Source organism: Sorex araneus, chromosome 9 (assembly GCF_027595985.1).
Source record: "Sorex araneus isolate mSorAra2 chromosome 9, mSorAra2.pri, whole genome shotgun sequence".
NCBI classification, from domain to species: Eukaryota; Metazoa; Chordata; class Mammalia; order Eulipotyphla; family Soricidae; genus Sorex; species Sorex araneus.
The window spans coordinates 32,267,973-32,285,962 of NC_073310.1; the positions used below are offsets into that span (position 1 = coordinate 32,267,973).

A 17,990-nucleotide genomic window follows, 5' to 3' on the forward strand; every position below is an offset into this window, starting at 1 on the left:
CCCAGTTGGTGCGCAGATGGTCTGGGGGCTCTGATAAGTGAATTTCCGCCGATTCTATGCCATCAATTCCTATGCAAGGACCTGAGAAAACACAATTGGACCCTGCGCTTCTGGGAAGCCAAAAGAGGCTCCCCTCGTGGTACTGAGGCTAGGCCTTAAATTTTTCAAATAAACTATATCTATATTGCATCTAAGTATGCCGAAGAGGGACAGCTTAGAGATAGAAGGAGGAAGTGTGAGAGAGACAGAGGCAAAGAGAGAATTCCTAATTCCTTAGAATAGAGCTCTCTGGTAGATATTCTATGTAAAGACACTGAACAAAGGAAAGCAGCCTCTAATACTAAAGTTGCTGGGTTTACGGAATTTTCCAAAATTGCTGATATGAGCAAGCACCTACACACTCTCATGCGCTCATGTGCACATACACTATCACACCCTCATCCCCCATCTCTTGACAATTCCCATTCCAACTGGAGAGACACAGTTTGCATGTAGATCCAGTTCCATCAAAATCCACAGCTTTATTTTCAACTGATTAACTTGGCGTTTGGCTTATCCAAATACTCCAAGTGTTAATTCAACCAGATTTTCCTCACTGTCTCTCTGTAGCACTGTCACACTACCGTCCCGTAGTTCATCGATTTGCTCGAGCGGGCACCAGTAACGTCTCCATTGTGAGACTTGTTGTTATTGTTATAACAACATAACACCATCTCTCAAAAATCTTATTCCAAAAAAAAAAATCTTATCCCAAGCCAAAGCTATAATTCACGTGCCAAAAAAAGGTTTTGATGCTCTCCACCCAGATGAGACCCGTAGCACCTGCACATGAACAGCTCCTCTGCTCCTAAAAGACCAAAATTCCAGAGACCTACTAGCTACTTTCAGCACCCAGAGGCTTCTTACAGAAATGCCTCTAGACTGTGAACTGAACTACGACCCCATGCTGCCCCGGGAAAGGAAAGGTTTTTCTCTCTTGGCCTTTCCTTTCCACTGTGGCGGTGGTGGCGGCGGCAGTGGCCGCGTGGCGACCGCCATCTTATAGAACCCACTAACCAGAGGTATGAGCTTGCAGTGACACAACTTCTAGCAGAAATTTCTCTGGACTTAGTTACTAAAATACCAGAAATCCAAAACCAAATCCAAAATCCAAGACCTCATATACTCTTCATTCTCGGCAATGGAAAAAAAAAATATCAAATGGTGTCTTTTCAGCAGGTTTGATTGTTGGGGGAAAATTTCAAATAATAATAGTGAGTTTTCTGTTGAAATACTGAATTTAATCAAAGTATAGAGAGAGTAAAGTGAAGATCACTAGCCACACAGTGGCGGGGGGATGAAGGAGGAGAAGGAGATAACTCTTCATTCCATCCTGCTAAAATATTTGACCCAGAATCCTTAATTAGAAAATTGAAACCACTGTTTGTATTTATACTATGATAATCAAATTAAAAAGCTATGGTGTGTCTCATCTCCAGCATTGGCCTTTCCCCTTCCATCTCCCCTCTGACATGAACCAAAGGATTCCCAACAAACTATAGTGATAAATAATGGTGTCCAAATTTTGCCAATGTTCAGAAATGCTAACTGCTTTAAAGCTCGGTGTGTGGCTTATCCAGCAAGAGTAGAACCCCTTTGAACTTGCACATCATTAAGCTGAATAAATAAAAACAGCTTCTCCCCAGATAATACCCTGAGTGTGCAGCTCCATGAAAAATATTTATGTATGATAGTACTAGTAGTTACAATGCTGAATGGTCTGTTTTTCCAAGTTTTTGTCATAATATCAACCTCTGTGATGTCTCTTTATCTAGACATAATGATTTTCCTATTTCACATTTGCCTATATATCTCTGTATAGCTAATAGTGAATAAGAAACTATTTTCATATGTATCAAAGATGACTTTTGAGCATAAACAATGACTTCTTCTGGCTAGGCAACTGTAGGACACACACCCAAGTCAGCATTTTCTAAAAGACAACCAATAATTCATAGCAAAAACCAAGTTAGAGGGAGTTAGTTACAGTTAGTTAGAAATACTAGACCAGGAGTTGGAAGAGTAGGGCAGACAGAGTGTTTGGCCTGCATGCAGCTGGTGTAGGTTCAATTCTCAATACCCCATAGGGTCCCCTAAAGCCTGCTAGGAATGATCCCTTAGTGCAAAGCTAGAAGAAAGCCCTGAACACAGCCAGATGTGGCCACAAAATAAAAACAACAAGATACTAGAACAATAAATCTCCAATCTCTCAAGCTGTAAGACATAATCTTTCCAACACTCTTTCTTGGGGTCTGTTCCTTAGCCTGTTCTCCTGAAAAAATATCTATCTTCCTTCTTAAACTGAAAGTGCACATCATAATAATAGATTTCCCAGTGATATTTTAGCAATGAACAGAACGGTACCTTAGGCCTCTAGATGGAAAAGGGAAAGATGATCTTCCTAAGCCGTTAAGCAGATGACATCTGACACCAGTAAGTCATATAGGTCAAGGGATAAGTGCACACCAGTCAATACCCTGATTCTCACCCCAATTATAAAACTGTCTCAGGATGGTCACTCCCTTGAAATCCCCAGCTCTGCCCAGTGCTGCCCAAACTCTTCTCATGGCCAGTGTCCAGACTGAAAACATCTAAATGGCAAGTTCATGACCTCAACGTGAACTTGCCATTTAATTACACATGTTTCTTCTCTTTGCTAATACCACTCTGGCATTTTCCCTCTTCTCTTGCCTAGGTAATTACTCTTCCTTATACTGATAATATTTCCTCCCACACAAAGCCTTTTGGGTTCTGAGTCAGAAAGTAACCCAAATTTCCCCATGGCCTTCTCAGCACAAAAGGTGAGAGCCTACCTTTGATTGATTCTCTATGGACTAGGTGGATACATTTGGATTTGGGTATGAGCACTCCCCAAGAAGCACTAACAGCATCATCTTCAACAACCAGCCTCATTCTTAATTAGCCTGCAGCACTGTAGCACTGTCGTCCAGTTGTTCATCAATTTGCTCGAGCGGGCACCAGTAACGTCTCCATTGTGAGATTGTTACTTTGTTTGGTATATCAAATAGACCACGGGTAGCTTGCCAGGCTCTGCCGTGTGGGTGAGATACTCTCAGTAGCTTGCCGGGCTCTCTGAGAAGGACAGAGGAATAGAACCTGGATTAGCCATGTGCAAGGCAAATGCCTTGCCCACTGCGCTATTGCTCTGGTCCCTTAATTAACCTAGTAGACTAAAAATACTTGATTTTTATAAACTTTGAAAAATCTGTAGCTCATACAGTTGAGCATAAAACTGGATGACTGAGGTAACGCTATACATTTATTCTCTGACTGAGTCTCATCTGGATTAAAAAGCAACAGCAGCATGGACAGAACAGACTAGAAATAATAAAATCTGAAACCAGAACCCATCTTTTTCAGCTTACCTTACAGTGTAGTATTTGTCTTAAACAAAGAGAAATAATGTTCTTGAATCTCTAGGCAGAAACTACCTTTCATGAGTTCAGATGCAAAGAGAGCTGTTGAGATCAGGTATCTAGGGTAGTGTTTTAAGATTTCGTTTTCTCAACAGTAAAATGAGAATAACAATCATAGCATCCCTTTCCCCTCCCCACTGGGTTTCTTTAAATATCATGAGCTAGTAAGAATTCACACACTCCTTCAACCTTCACATCTCTCCAGGTGTATAGGGTGCACCTGCAGAGATATTCCATGAATTCAACTGAAAGTACAGAGGCTCTGTTAACTGCTGCAGTGGATTCTGAGTTAAGCATACCCTAACTTTTTCCCTCAAAGAGCCATCAGCTTGTGGGAGAGATGAGAAGAGTGTAGCAAATCTCTGTGCTGTTCAGAGCAAAGGGAGAAATAAGTAGGACACATCTGGATGGTGGAACCAAAAAAGCTCATTTTCAGATTGATGTATAAATATATCCACGTATAAATATAACAACTAACTTACATGCATATTTTATCATATGTATTACATCACATATAAACATAGTATATAATAGGCAGAGTGTATAAACTATACCTATGTATATGTGTGTAATATATTTTTCAACACAAAGTGATGAAGGAAATAAAAGTAAGAAAGATTTTTAGAGTTCAAGAAAATAAGGACTGGAGAGATATTACAGTGAGTGTGTAGTGTGTTTGCCTTGCATGTGTCCAATCCGGGTTCAGTTCCTGGTACCATATTTGATTCCCTGACTCCCCACGAGAAGTGATCCTTAATTCAGAGCCAGTAATAAGCCCCAACCGCAGCTGAGTGTGGTCCAAAATCAAAATAAAACTAAAAGGAATAGAGGTCAAGGCAACAACTTAAAGAAACATCCAGAGAAAAGAAGGAATGGTATATGGTACATCCAATAGCCAGTTTCCTTTTCCTGAAAGGTGGCAACAAGCCAACTCTTCTCTTTTCACCATAGGCATGGGTGATACTTTTATAGGTATATTTTTTTAGGGTTAGAAGAAAATTGGAAGGAAATCCTAAGCAATTCCTTGTAATAGTATCTTGTGGTTTACTTTAGTAGACTGAATAGAATATGATACAGGTTTAGAGGGGACAGTTATTCAAACTTATTTCAGAGCACATTTGGACAGATTATTTGAAGATCTTCAGAAAACATAAATTCCAGAAGAAAATGGTTAACAGTAAACACAGTAAAGTATCATCCATATACATTATTATATGTATTAATTCAATTCATCCTCACAACAGACCATTAAACTAGTCATTATCACCATGCTTTCATCCAAGTAATAAATGGTTCCCAGTTATAAGTAGTTGAGAGAGGATTCAGCTTCAGATGATCAGATAGCAGAGATCATATTCACAACCATCCAGGTGGTGACTTTTATTAAGTGTTTTCTGTAACACAATAACTGGGCAAAATAACCCCTCTTATTGTTACATATTCAGAACACCTGCAGGTCTTGCTACCATCTGCTTATTCTTTGGGTTCTAGTCTCTTTCCTGTCTAACATATATAAGTAATTGTTCAGATTTTTGCTAAGATTATTTTCTGAGGTCAAGGACATAGTGTAATATGCACAGCAACCTGATTTAATTCCTGACACTATACTGTGCCCCCAAACATCACTACTGGATACCCCTTGCTACTGCCTATGGTCCCTGTTATAAGGTCTGAGCAGCACTGAAACTTCATGTAGAATAAGACAGAGAAGAGCATCTTTCTTGGGACTAGAACAACGGTACAGCAGGGCTACTTGCTTTGCATGTGGCCAACATAGATTTGTTCCCTGGCACTCCATATGGTCCCTGAGTCCTCCCCAGGAGTGATCCCTGAGAGCAGAACCAGGAGTAAGGAGTATGCCCTGAACACAGTCAGGTGTGACCAAAAATAAAAATAAAAATAGGCTTGAAATTAATGAACTAAAGTTTTAGTATCAACTTGAACTTATTAATTGGGATTATGGCTAAATTTTAACCATTCTAAATTCTCTTTTCTTTATCTGTAAAAAGGATGTGTTGGAAACAGAGAGATAGAGAGAGGCCTAGTAATGTGATTTGGAAAAGACTGCCTTTTAGAAGAAAGAAATGAAAGCCTTTGAAATACAGGGCCTTTTCAAGGATCCAGGAAAACCTTTGAGATGCAAAAATTCAGGCCCAGAGCATCCATCCAGATGAACCCTCTGAACTGTGAGGCTTATGTAGGAACAAAGGCTGTGATTTAAAAAAAATGAAAAATCCACCATAAAATTCAAAGTTTTCACCATGAAAATCCCAATAACTAATACTTCTGCAAAGAATTCCAGATTGTGGCAGTTTAAAAAATATCCACATATAACCCCCATTTTCATAGTTCTTCCATTATGGAGGTCACATTCTCTCATGAGCTTATAACTCTCTTTTCTCCCCTCATGTTTCCTAAATAAACTTAATTCACTATTACTCTCCATCCTGAAATTCTTTCCTGTGAGAGCAGGCAACAGACAACCTGGGCAGAGGTCAGCACTGACTTTCTGTCTAAGTTCAGAATCTAGTGAGATGGACTGATTCCTATTCAGTAAACATCAAGCAGGACTCAGTCACAAAGCAAGGATCTAGTGGAGCAAAAGCATCTGTACTGTGAAGGGTGATCATAATTGACTTTATCCATCCTGACACTATCACCCCTCCCAGGCTTCCCCTGGAGACAACAGTAGATAAATAGGGAGGTAAGAGACTACCCTCTTGAGGCTACTGGCTCTCTTCTCCCTACTTTTATTTAAGTCATCTGCAACTAGAGGCAATTCAGAGTCAATTTTAGCATAGTACCTCGCAAATAGTAAGCACTCAACCAATGTTAGCTATTATTAGTAATAATCCATTCTTCCAGATAGAAACAGTGAATGAGTCTTTCACCTCCTAATAGTTTATTTTTCTCTCGGCAAGAGATGAAGTTCCTCTGTTTTCAGATAATCACATTAAGCACTTACTAAGTGAGCCCCAGTAGACCTAAAAGGGAGGGGAGGTTCCTGTGGAAGTGTATGGAAATGGGGAGGATATATATTAGATGGCATTTGGTAGGCTGGGTAACCAGAACGTGAACTGTATTTTTATAGTCAAGACCATTCACACAGAAAGAACTTGCTGTTCAAAATACCAATAGTACTTACATTGCAAGACAACAGCACTGGAGAGATAGTGGGTAAGGCATTTGCCTTGCATCTGACTGACCTGAGTTTGATTCCTGACACTATCTGCCCATCTGCCACCCAGAGGCCCACCAAGAGTGATCCCTGAGCACAGAGTCAGAAGTAAGTAAAACAGTCAGATGTGGTCTAAAAGCAAAAATTAAAAAACACCAAAAATTTAAGAAAACTTGAAAAATAAAAAGCAAAAATATACAATTGAAGAAATATTTATGTATAAAGAATACCAGGAATAAGTAATCCCATAAGTAGGCCAAAGAGGCAAATAATCCATTGGTTAGAAAATCACTAATGCCTCTTTATGGTTTCAGGTGGTTCTGTATGTAGAGAAATCTGAGTTGCTGTGGTCAGTGTGTCCTGCAGAGCATTGTTGACCACCTGCAGCTCACACAGGGACATTCTGTCCACCAGGGGGGCCAGGTCACATCCCTGCCATGGAAGAAGCTGCTCCAGTCCTTTAATCTCCCTTCTCAGTTGGTGATCTTTGTTTCCAACACAGTCGTCCTTGCTTGAAAGGCTTCAATTTCTTTCTATAAGGAATAAGGAAACCAAATTTAATAAATTATCCCTGTTTATAGCAAACCATTTGCTGATAATGAGTTATTAAAATTAAAGTCAGTCATACATATGGGAGCCACTGCATTTCCCTTATGAAGCACCACAGATTTTTAGAAGTATGGGAAAAAATCATGTTATATTTGTATTTTTGGTTAGTTTGCAAAGATAAAAAATTCTCTCCCAGGGCTGGAGCAATAGCACAGCGGGTAGGGTGTTTGCCTTGCACATGGCCAACCCGGGTTTGATTCTCAGCATCTTGTATGGTCCCCTAGCACCGCCAGGAGTAATTCCTGAGTGCAAAGCCAGGAGTAAGCCCTGTGCATCACTGGGTGTGACCCCCCCCCCAAAAAAAAAAAACATTCTCTCAAAGTCAAGAATTTGACTTAGAAGAATTCTGCAAATATATAAGTGACTTCAGTTCATGTGTAGGAGCTAGAACAGAGGGTGGCACACATCACATGCTTGAGCTAAGCAAATAACCCTAGTCATAGACCAAAACCAGAAAGTATCCTCTAATTTTATCCCCAAATATGCAGATTTAGTATATAGAGAAATGTTTAGAATTATAACTTCTTAAGGATGGAGAGAGCAATGAGACATTTGAGTAAATTTAATTTTCTCTAATGTGAAAAACAAAAAAAAATCCAATGAATTCACAAAGTATCATTCAATTCTGAATTTAATTTAAAAAAAGAGCATCAAGAAACTGAACATCCTTTCCATGGACTATATTCCATAGGTTATATCAGCTCACCTTTTCACTGCCCTAAAACCTCAATTTAAAGGGAGCTTTTTTAAATCAGTGTAATTCCCACATTCCATGCATTGATATCTGATAGAAAAACAATTGTCATCTTGGATTCTCTCCTCAACTTTGACCTATATTCTCTCAAGCCTAAGGTATAGATAACTCACAACTTCTACCTACTGACCCTGATATGCAAGAATGTTTAAAACCTGCTTTTTGGGATCCTAGGGGTCTTACTGTACATATCTGCTTCTGTATCTCCCACTTCAGTTTACCACCCTGGTTGTCTACATAAACCCGTGTTAAGACTTAAGTGGGGGCTTAAGTTTGCCGAGACATTAGTCCCCTTGAGCTCACCAGCATAATTGAGTACCTTTTCTGCACTCCCGGGGGTAATCTCTTCACCTGGGAGGGGATTTTCCACTTCAGTCCCTCTTCTAGCAAGGGAGAGAAGATTGAGAAAGTACTGACCGACCAAAAGAAAGACCAACCATAAATACTGTGTCCCCACCAGTCCAAGGTGAAAGAATTTTTTAATTGATTTGGGCACTATAAATGATAAAGTTATTCATAATTGGGTTTCAAGCACTTCATGTTTCAACATCAATTTATTCATCAGCATTCACTTCCCTCCACAAATGCCCTCCCACTCCATTTCCCTCCCACCCACCAGCCCACCTCTATGAAATGTGCTTTTTAATAGCTTTGGCCCTGTGTCTTACAGCACTGCTGCTGAGAGGGTTTCATGTGTAATGCATTACACCATTGTTGTAGTGTTCCCTTTTCCTGTCTTATCCTCCTACCACCCACAAGTTTCCTGCTGAAAACCAGTTCTCATGCTCTTTGTTTCAGTTGCCCTTGTGCATTTTTTAGTTCTACTATTATGTTTCTTCATATCCCACATATGAGAGAGACTATTCTCCCTCACTAATTTCACTCATCACGATACTCTCCAGAACCATCTACATAGCAGCAAATTGTATGTTTTTATGTTTTCTTTGTGACTAAGTAGTACTCCATTTTGTGTATGCACCAGTTTCCTTATTCAGTCATCTGTTCTTGGACACAGGTTGTTCCCAGATTTTGACTATTGTGGATAGTGTTACATGGAACATAGGGGTACAGATGCCTTTTTTCCATTATGTTTTTGGATCCTTGGGGTATATTCCAAGAAGTGAGGTTGCTTGGCCAAATGGGAATCCAATTCCTAGGTTTTTGAAGAAATTCATATTGTCTTTCAGAAAGATTGAACCAGTCAACATTTCCACCAGTAGTGAATAAAGGTTCCTTCCCTCACAATCCCAGAGGGCCCTCTGGACCAAACATTATAGATCTTAAATATATAAAGAGGCAGCAAATATGGTCCCAGGTGTGGAAGCAAGATTATTGAACTAATGACTAGCCTGTGCACTCACTGATGGCTATACAGTAAGGCTTAGACTGTTGTTGGTGTCTTTTTTGTCTCATGTTTGTCACATTCTCTGGAACCAACCCTTGCTGGACAGAGGTCAAAGGTGTCAATCTGATTGGTTCCAGACACAATCAATTAGAAATATATCCAGAAGTTGAGATGAACAGAAGAGTGGGCTTAACCTCTTAATCCATCAAGAACTCCAACTTATAAATTACTCAGAGAGCTGTGACAGGGAAAATACCAAGTTCTTAAGGTCAAGCTAATGAGGCCTTTGATTACAAGCTTCCTGCCAAGTAATGCAGGGAAGAATTCCTTATGCCCGGGTACTTGCCAAGTATTAAGCAACTAGTCCACTAACCAATCTTCCCAGGGAGACAATTATGAAGAACTCTGCCATCATAAGCCATGTGTTATTGATCTCCACTAGGCTTATGCTTCCTACATTGTTGTGTGTCACAGCAGACCCCACTAAGGCATGTGAAGATCAGCTGGCATAATTCCTGAAGATAAATGCAATATCTCCTAGCAACAAACAAGGAGTTGCTTATTGGACAGTTGATTTCAAACCATGTGTGAGAGGACTTAAAACCTTTGATCAGGGGCTGGAGCAATAGCACAGCGGGTAGGGCGTTTGCCTTGCACGCGGCCAACCCGGGTTCGAATCCCAGCATCCCATATGGTCCCCTGAGCACCGCCAGGGGTAATTCCTGAGTGCAGAGCCAGGAGTAACCCCTGTGCATCGCCAGGTGTGACCCAAAAAGAAAAAAAAAAAAACCTTTGATCATGCTTCATTCAATCTGTCTTGTGTTACCTCCATTATATCCAAGCATAACTCTACTACCAAACACTTCCAAAAGCCCTACACTCTCAATAAACTTTGGGGAAGATTTCTGGTTTCTTGTAAATTTCTATTTCTAGGAAGCCAAATAATCTGGAGGTCCTTAAAAAAAGTGAAGTTGCTATTTGTGGCATTTCTATTTCCAATTTTTTGGAACTACCATACCATTTTCATACCATTTTTTTTTCTAGTGGATCTATGCCCTATCACTAACACAAACGTTGAAGTGATTGTTTTAAATGTGATCAAATACTGGCACTCTACTGTTTAAACACTCCAATGGTCTCTTCATTCCTATAAGACAAATAGCCAAGTCCTTACAAAGGTTTGCCAGGTCCTTCACCCTTTTTTTCCATGACTATCTCCTCTATACTTCCCTCAGTACTCGACTCATGGCTTTCCTTTGAATAGTTGGGGTACTCTTCCACTTCAGCCCTCCACATGGCTATTCTTTCTGTTAGGAATACTCTTCCCAATATTTCAATGAAGGAAACTCCCTCCCATCCTTCAAGTGTTTGCTTCCATCTCAATTCTCAATGAGTTGATCCATTATCCCATTATCTTGGTCTACGCATTGTAGGTATTATAGCCTTAAAACGTGCTAGGTTTATTGCTTACATATTTGATGCTTGTCACTTCTTTTATGTTTGGGGGACGTCCCAGGCAATGAGCAATTTGTTTAGAGGCTATTTATAGTGATACTTTGCCAACTGGACAAATAAATTAAATGGAGCTGTTTGGCCCTGTAGAGCGAGGGTCCACCAGGACCACCTTAGGAGTGCTCACAGGGTTTCCAGGACTACACCTCATGATGCTGGGTGGTTGGGGTCAGGAAGTGCCTGAATTCAAACTTGGGTCCCGGCAATGTATCCCTGAACCACTGTATATCTCTCCAGCTTGTTCACCTTTCTTTTTTTAAAAAAATGGGAATTTTTTTGTTTTTATTTCAGGATCATGCCACTTTCTTACAGCAATCTCCAGGTCATCTCCATGCATGGCAAGCGCTCTACCCAGTGTACCAATGCTCTGGCTCATGTTTATCATTTCTTACTTGACCTACTAGAACATAAACTTCATAAACACTAAGATTTCAAATAATACTTGGCATAGACTAGTCAACTAATAAATATCAGATGATTGAATACCCATGCCTACAGAGTTCTACCAAAAATACTTCCTTCAAATACTAAGCATTTCAAACAGTCTGAGTTAAAGTTATTTTCTGCACATTCTGACACTATCAGGGATTATGTGCCTAGACCTTTAATTGGTTGATAATGTCCAGAACCAAAATACAGATTTTACTTTTACATCTAGTCAAACCTCATGGCAATGCAACATTTAATATAAGAATTCTATTTATTGGAGAATAATGAAATAATAACTTCCAAATGACAATTATTCTGTTTATTTTTGCTATCATACTATTGTAGGGACTTGAATGAGAAAATTCTGAAAATAAAATACTATTTGGGGATGGGGAGTGACCCTCCCATAACTTGTCCAAGCCCCTATAAGCTTGTCAACTTTATCCATATTTTTTCAGTCTAAAAGAAACCTGGTATTACAGATTTATTCTCTCTCCAGAGTTCAGGTCTACTCTAATCTGTGCTTCCTCATTGCTCCTAACACGCTCTGAGATTTCTAGGCTTGTGCCCTGCAGTATATGAGAAGACAATGTGCATCCCTGTGTTGCATTTATATGCATTGCTGTTATGTTTACCTTTTAAGAGCTGTGATAAATAACTAGACCATGAGACAATTATGTGATGGAAAATTACAAATCAAGTTTTTGACTGAAAAAAACTATGATGGTGAGGATTATATAATTAAATCGGTATAACAAATAGCTATAAAGTTATTTGTATCATCTATTTGCATCATCCTTCAAAGTTATTTGTAACTTTATAATACTCAACTGCGTTACCTGTAAAATTGATTTCAGTTATTTATGATATTATTTGTTGGATAATTTCTAGATTAAAAACACATTTAAGTGGTTATATTGTGGCTGAAACCACTTCTTTGTCATTCTCTTCCCTAAAACAAAGAAATGGAAGCTTATAATTGTTGTGAGTAGGGAGCATTACCAAAGGTCTCTACAAGACCATCTTTAAATCTTGTTGCCTTAAATGGTAATGTGAATTAATGTTTTTCTAATTATTATAATAGAGCAATGGTCTCAGGTAAATTAGGTCCTTTGTTCAACTAAAATTCCAAAGTTTCATTGGAATTTTACAAAATAGCTTTCTTTTTCCCCCGCTGGAGACATGTAACCTGGCATTCCTTTAAAGGGACTTTCTGTGTTATATGTACAACTCTGTAAGTCATAGCTCATAGCCAAAGTCATTCAGCCATGAGTTGTCCTGTGATGTAAAATGTCTGGGCTCTTCTACCTTATCAGCATTTTCAACCCAAATATTTCTAAAGACTGTCATTCAAACAAAGGAAGATACTAGAGAGTCCCGAGTCCCTTAGGTGGTGGTTGTGATGGTGGTTACATAGCTTCATCCTAGTATCTCATTACCCACCTGGTTTAGGAAATGTTAACACCAACAGAGCTTCATTTTTCTCAACATTACTGAGCTCATGCAAGTCATGTGGTAAATGTAACTGGATGAAAGATTTTTCTCTTATGCAATTTTGAGCTAGCATATTTTGAGCAGTGTAGATGTTTTATTTTATGAATGAGTTTTAACCTTCCTTAGATGATTGGTGTAAAATATGGACAGAAATGTCAGAATTTTCTAACATTATATAAACTCTCAGGTCTGAATGTGGGTCTCAGGCACCTGGGTCCCCATTGGTATCCAGTGCTGTTCTAACATCCTAACATATTTTTAATTCTTGCCCCTGAGGGACTTGCTCATTTCACATACTGATTAGTTTACAGCAGCAATGCTAATTTGCACTTACATTAGGGATTACACGTTGAGAATTATTAAATATAAAGGGAGCAACAGAGTGGAAAGAAGAGGGAGCATGGCTTAGAGCACTGAAGATTTAAAAGATGGAAACGTGTCCCTGGCTTTATTACTGTGCTACAGCATGTCCTGGGGCCATCACTGCTGTTGGTAGATGAATTACCCACAGTCAAAGTATGAGAGACAGAGAAAGGAGTTTTGCTAACCACAGAGGATTTTCTTATGGATTAAGTAATGAATGTGATTAATGATAATATAGAGAATTCCCAGTTACCCACTTGTAGCTCTTCTGTAGCTAATTTTCAATTCTATGTTGATTTCCTTCAATAACTCCCATTCTCACCCAGAAGGTATCTATTTAGGAAATTCTGCAGACCCTTAAATATTTGCATAAGCAGAGCAATTTGGGAAATAAATTAGTGCAAAGGAATGATCTCATGTAATAGAAAGCTGAATACAAATAACTTCTGAGTTTTCTAGGCTATGGACTCATTCATTCATTGAATAACTATTTGTTAAACTCCTACTTAGTGTTGGGCACTGGAGGCAACAACAGGAGATGAGCTCAGTCCGTCTCTCCACAGTTATAGACCAGAATGAGCAGCTGTATAAAGAGGTTGGAACTGTGGAGCCCAGAAGAGGAGGCATTCTCCTAGCTATTTGTGGCTGATTTTTTATGCGGAGGCCTCCTCTTCAGACACATGTAAAATATCCTTTGAAACATTTTCTCTTTAACTATTATCCGCTGTCTAGGACAGTGTGTCCAATGGATATGAGCATAGCATCCATTTACCCATGCAAACAGTGAAAGGCAGTAAACCTCTATTCTCTAAAAACAGAGGTGCTGGCTTCTTTCCCATAATTCCTCGTGATAGAAGGGGACCTGCACACTACACTTGGCATCATTTGTTGGATAAATTTGATCTTCATAATTATCCATTTTCTGTTTATCAGTGTGTCCTTTTAAATGAGGTTAGATAAGTCCGAGGAAACATATTTAGAAAATCCTCAGGCCATAAACATTTGCAGAGTCTCACTATCCCTGTCATTTTCCTTACTTTTATTTTTATTTTTAAATTTTTCAACTGAATCACTGTGAGATATAGTTATAAAGCTTTCATGATTCGGTTTCAATCATACAATGATCAAACACCCATCCCTCCACCATATTCCACAACCAACATCCCTACTATCCCTCTGGTGACCACCACCCCATCCCAGCCCCTGCCTCTGAGACAGGCACCTTCCTTCTTCCTCCCTCTATACTTTTGTCCACCATGGTTTGGTCCATTATCTACTTTCAGCACACATCTCCCATCCCAAGCAATACCTCCAACCATCATTGATTTGTGGTCCCTTCTCTATCACAACTCCTTCTCCCGAAGCAGGCTTTCAAATAGGCTTTCAAACCATAGACCAACCCTTCTAGCCCCTGTATCTGTTGTCCTTGGATGTCTGTAAAAAATTACAAAGGCATGCAGGAGGGGGTGATGATGTGTGTGTTGTGTTCTGTTGTTGTTCGAGGACTTTCGGAGCAGTTCTCTCTTGCACACACTGCTTGAGTTATGTGCTCTGGAGCCACGTGCATAGACCGGATCCAGACGGCTCCTCCCTGTGCTCTGCTTCTGTGTGTCCCGCTGTGATTTCTTCTATCTGACTATCTCTGTCTCTGTAGTCTCTCCTCTGATCTCTTCTGACTCTCACTGTCTCTGCTTCTCTCTCCGCTTCTGTCTCTTCTCCTTGCTTCTGTCTTGCCTCTCTGTCTTCTTGCTGTGTCTTCTGTCTGTGTCCTGCTGCCTCTTCTTCGGTCTCTGCTGTCTCCCCTTCTGTCTCTGCTGACTCTTCTTTTCTCCCCCCTCTTCTCTACAGTCTTAGTTTATATAGCACTCACATAGGGCAGTAACACAAAGGTGGGTTGAACATTAACAAATCAACAAAGAAGGGTAAGACCATTTCTTGAGGAGATTAATAAAAATTTCATCTAAGGAGATTACTCCAGATTACTAGGAGATTCGTTAAAGGGTGGGGTCCTAACAAGAGTGTGTCAGGGTGTGTCCCTTTCTTCCTTCCTTAGTTAGTAATCCACTTAAATAATTGTAGTAAATCTACTTCAAGTATTTCTAGCAATATCATTCTGTATGAGCACAGTAAGAGATGTATCAACTTAAAGTTTGATTCTTCCTGAGGACATCTCACTATATTTTCTAGACCACAGTCCTCAGGTCAGGTTAGTCTTCCTAACCCCAGCAGGGTCCTAGTCTCATCATTACTTTTGGATCATGACAGCATTTGTCTATGACCATGTTCTCAACTTATAGTTGAGTATTGTGATGCTTTGGCCTGGCTTGATGCCAGGGTAGCTCACAGCTTGCCCTGGATCCATTCTGTCCCTCGTCAGAATCCTGCTTTTGGAGTGCTAGGAACTAAGGGCAACTGAGTTGAGAAAGCAGATGCCTGGGAATAAATATTATTGGAGTCAATCAGCTCCCAAGTTACAAAAGCATAATATTAACTGTCTTACTGTGTCCATACAGAAAGGACATTGCTTCAAGGTAAACTAAGTTTTCTGCATCAAGGGTGAAAGGAAAAACCCCATGTTATCCTAGAGATATCAGTCTGATATTATATTATTTTATATTCCACAAATGAGTGCATTCATTCTATGTCTGTCCCTTCCTTTCTGACTCATTTCACTTAGCATGATACTCTCCATGTCCATCCACTTATAAGCAAATTTTATGACTTCATCTTTTCTAATAACTGTGTAGTATTTCATTGTATAGATGTACCATAGTTTCTTTAATCAGTTATATGTTCTCAGGCACTCAAATTGTTCCCAGATTCTGGCTGTTGTGAACAGTGATGTAATAAACATACAAGTGAAGATGTCACTTCTTCTGTCATATTTTGAATCCCCAGAATATATTCCCAGAAGCAGTACTGCTGGGTCATATGGAATCCCAATTTCTAGTTTGTGGAAGAATTTCCATATTGTTTTCAAAAAGGCTTGGCCAGTTGGCATTCCCACCAGCAATGAGAGTCCATTCCTCCCCGCATCCTCACTACCACTGGCTGTTCCAGTTCTTTTTGATGTGACCATCTCTGTGGTGTAAGATGATATCTCATTGTTGTTTTGAATATCATATCTCTGATGATTAGTGCAGAACCTGATCAATAAAAATAAATAAATTTGAGTTCTTTATGTATCTTTGATATCAGTCATTTATCTGTGTATTATGTGCAAATATTTTCTACTGTTCAGTTCACTGCAACATGGAGGAAATTGAGGGCATTATATTAAGTACAATAAGTCAGAGGAAGAAGGACTAATATCAGATAATCTATCATCTGTGGAATAGAGACAAAATGGGAATTTATGTATAGAACAATGACTAGTCCTTTATTTTGGATTACAAAATGTTTAGCAAGCAATAGGTGTAGGGGAGAATGAAGACTGGACCAATGGTGACATAGAGATAATGATGAACTGCCATGGGTATTTTGGTGGTGTTAAGATATCCCAACTATATGTCAACATGCAACTTTAAAACTATTGTAATTATCTTACACAAAATATAATAAAATATACATATAGATTAATAAATACATAAAAATAAAACACCACTTCTACTGTTTATATACAAGTGAATAATCAGTAGTGATCATGAATTGATTCCTGCTGAAAATATTAAGCACCAATCCTTAGAACTGTTATGAATGTGAGTAATTAATGTTGTAAGAATTGAAACATTACTTCATATAGCTTTCAGAGCTTAGAATTATAATTTCAAATGCATTAGATGGGCCTGAAGATTTGGCAAAGTGGCAATGGAAACTCAACTCATTTGAGTGAGGGTGAGGAGAGTGAGTGTGTTAGATAATGAGACCAAGGACAGCAGCACAGAATCTTTGGACATAGAAGATTAAACATTGTAAGTCTATACTCGACAACATGGTAATAAATTTTCTTATGTGCAAAATACAAGTTATAATAAATGAGCAATAACAACTACTATGTTAAACTTTTCTTCTAGTTGGAATATGTTCAAGAAACTATCATGAGGAAATGATTGCATCATTTGGACTATTCAGTTTTGACATATATTCACAAGTATTCCATCACCCTATTCTTGCACCAGAGTAAGTTTTGTAATAACTTATTTACAAGTAACGATGGCCAAATTTTTAACATCTTTTCACATTTTTGCAAAAACATTGTAAAAATATGCAACAACTATGTGGTGAAATACAAAAAACACACACGCATATGATTTGGATCTAAAAGGTAAGGAAAATGGATTAAAGTCTTTGCCTTAGGAAATTGAAATCATTGTATTATACTGCTTAGTCCTTTTCATAGAAATAACTAATTTGCAAGAAGGATATATCAATATTTTTTGGGTTTATAGTAATTATTTCAGCTGGTGTCAGAACAGATTTCAGTTATAGTTCAACAAGGCTTATATGGAAGACCTTCACATGCAAATTTTTGTCTATAATGTACCAATTCTAAATTAAGCTCTGAAGAGTCCTCTGTGATTCACTCTGTTAAGGAAATTTTGGAAACTAGAGCATCTGTTGACCTGGCATTACCAGTTCTGTTTTGCTGCCAATTGCCTGAATATAAATAAAAATAGTCTCTCTTAAACTGGTGAATCTTCTGCTCAATACAACCCCCTTGTTGTAGAAAGATATGCAATCTTCTTTTGATTCTTTGATCCTAATATTGGGAGTGAATAACATCAAGGACCTGACTGTTCCCCTGCCCTCCCCAATAGAGCCCTGTCAGCCGAGAACCTCCAGAACTCAATCGATGCCATTCTCACAGTCAATTTCCACATGCTCTGACGG

At 39.0% G+C, this 17,990-nt stretch overlaps 1 protein-coding gene across 1 annotated transcript in view; it reads right to left on the bottom strand.

Annotated features, from left to right (window-relative positions):
* Nucleotides 1–6,945: 6,945 nt before the first annotated feature.
* The window catches only part of DISC1 (DISC1 scaffold protein), a 130,844-nt gene continuing 119,799 nt past the window's right edge, over nt 6,946–17,990 (bottom strand). Inside the window, 2 exon segments of the mRNA XM_055147666.1 lie at nt 6,946–7,145; nt 7,148–7,187. Of these exon segments, the coding sequence (XP_055003641.1) occupies nt 6,946–7,145; nt 7,148–7,187 (240 nt within the window).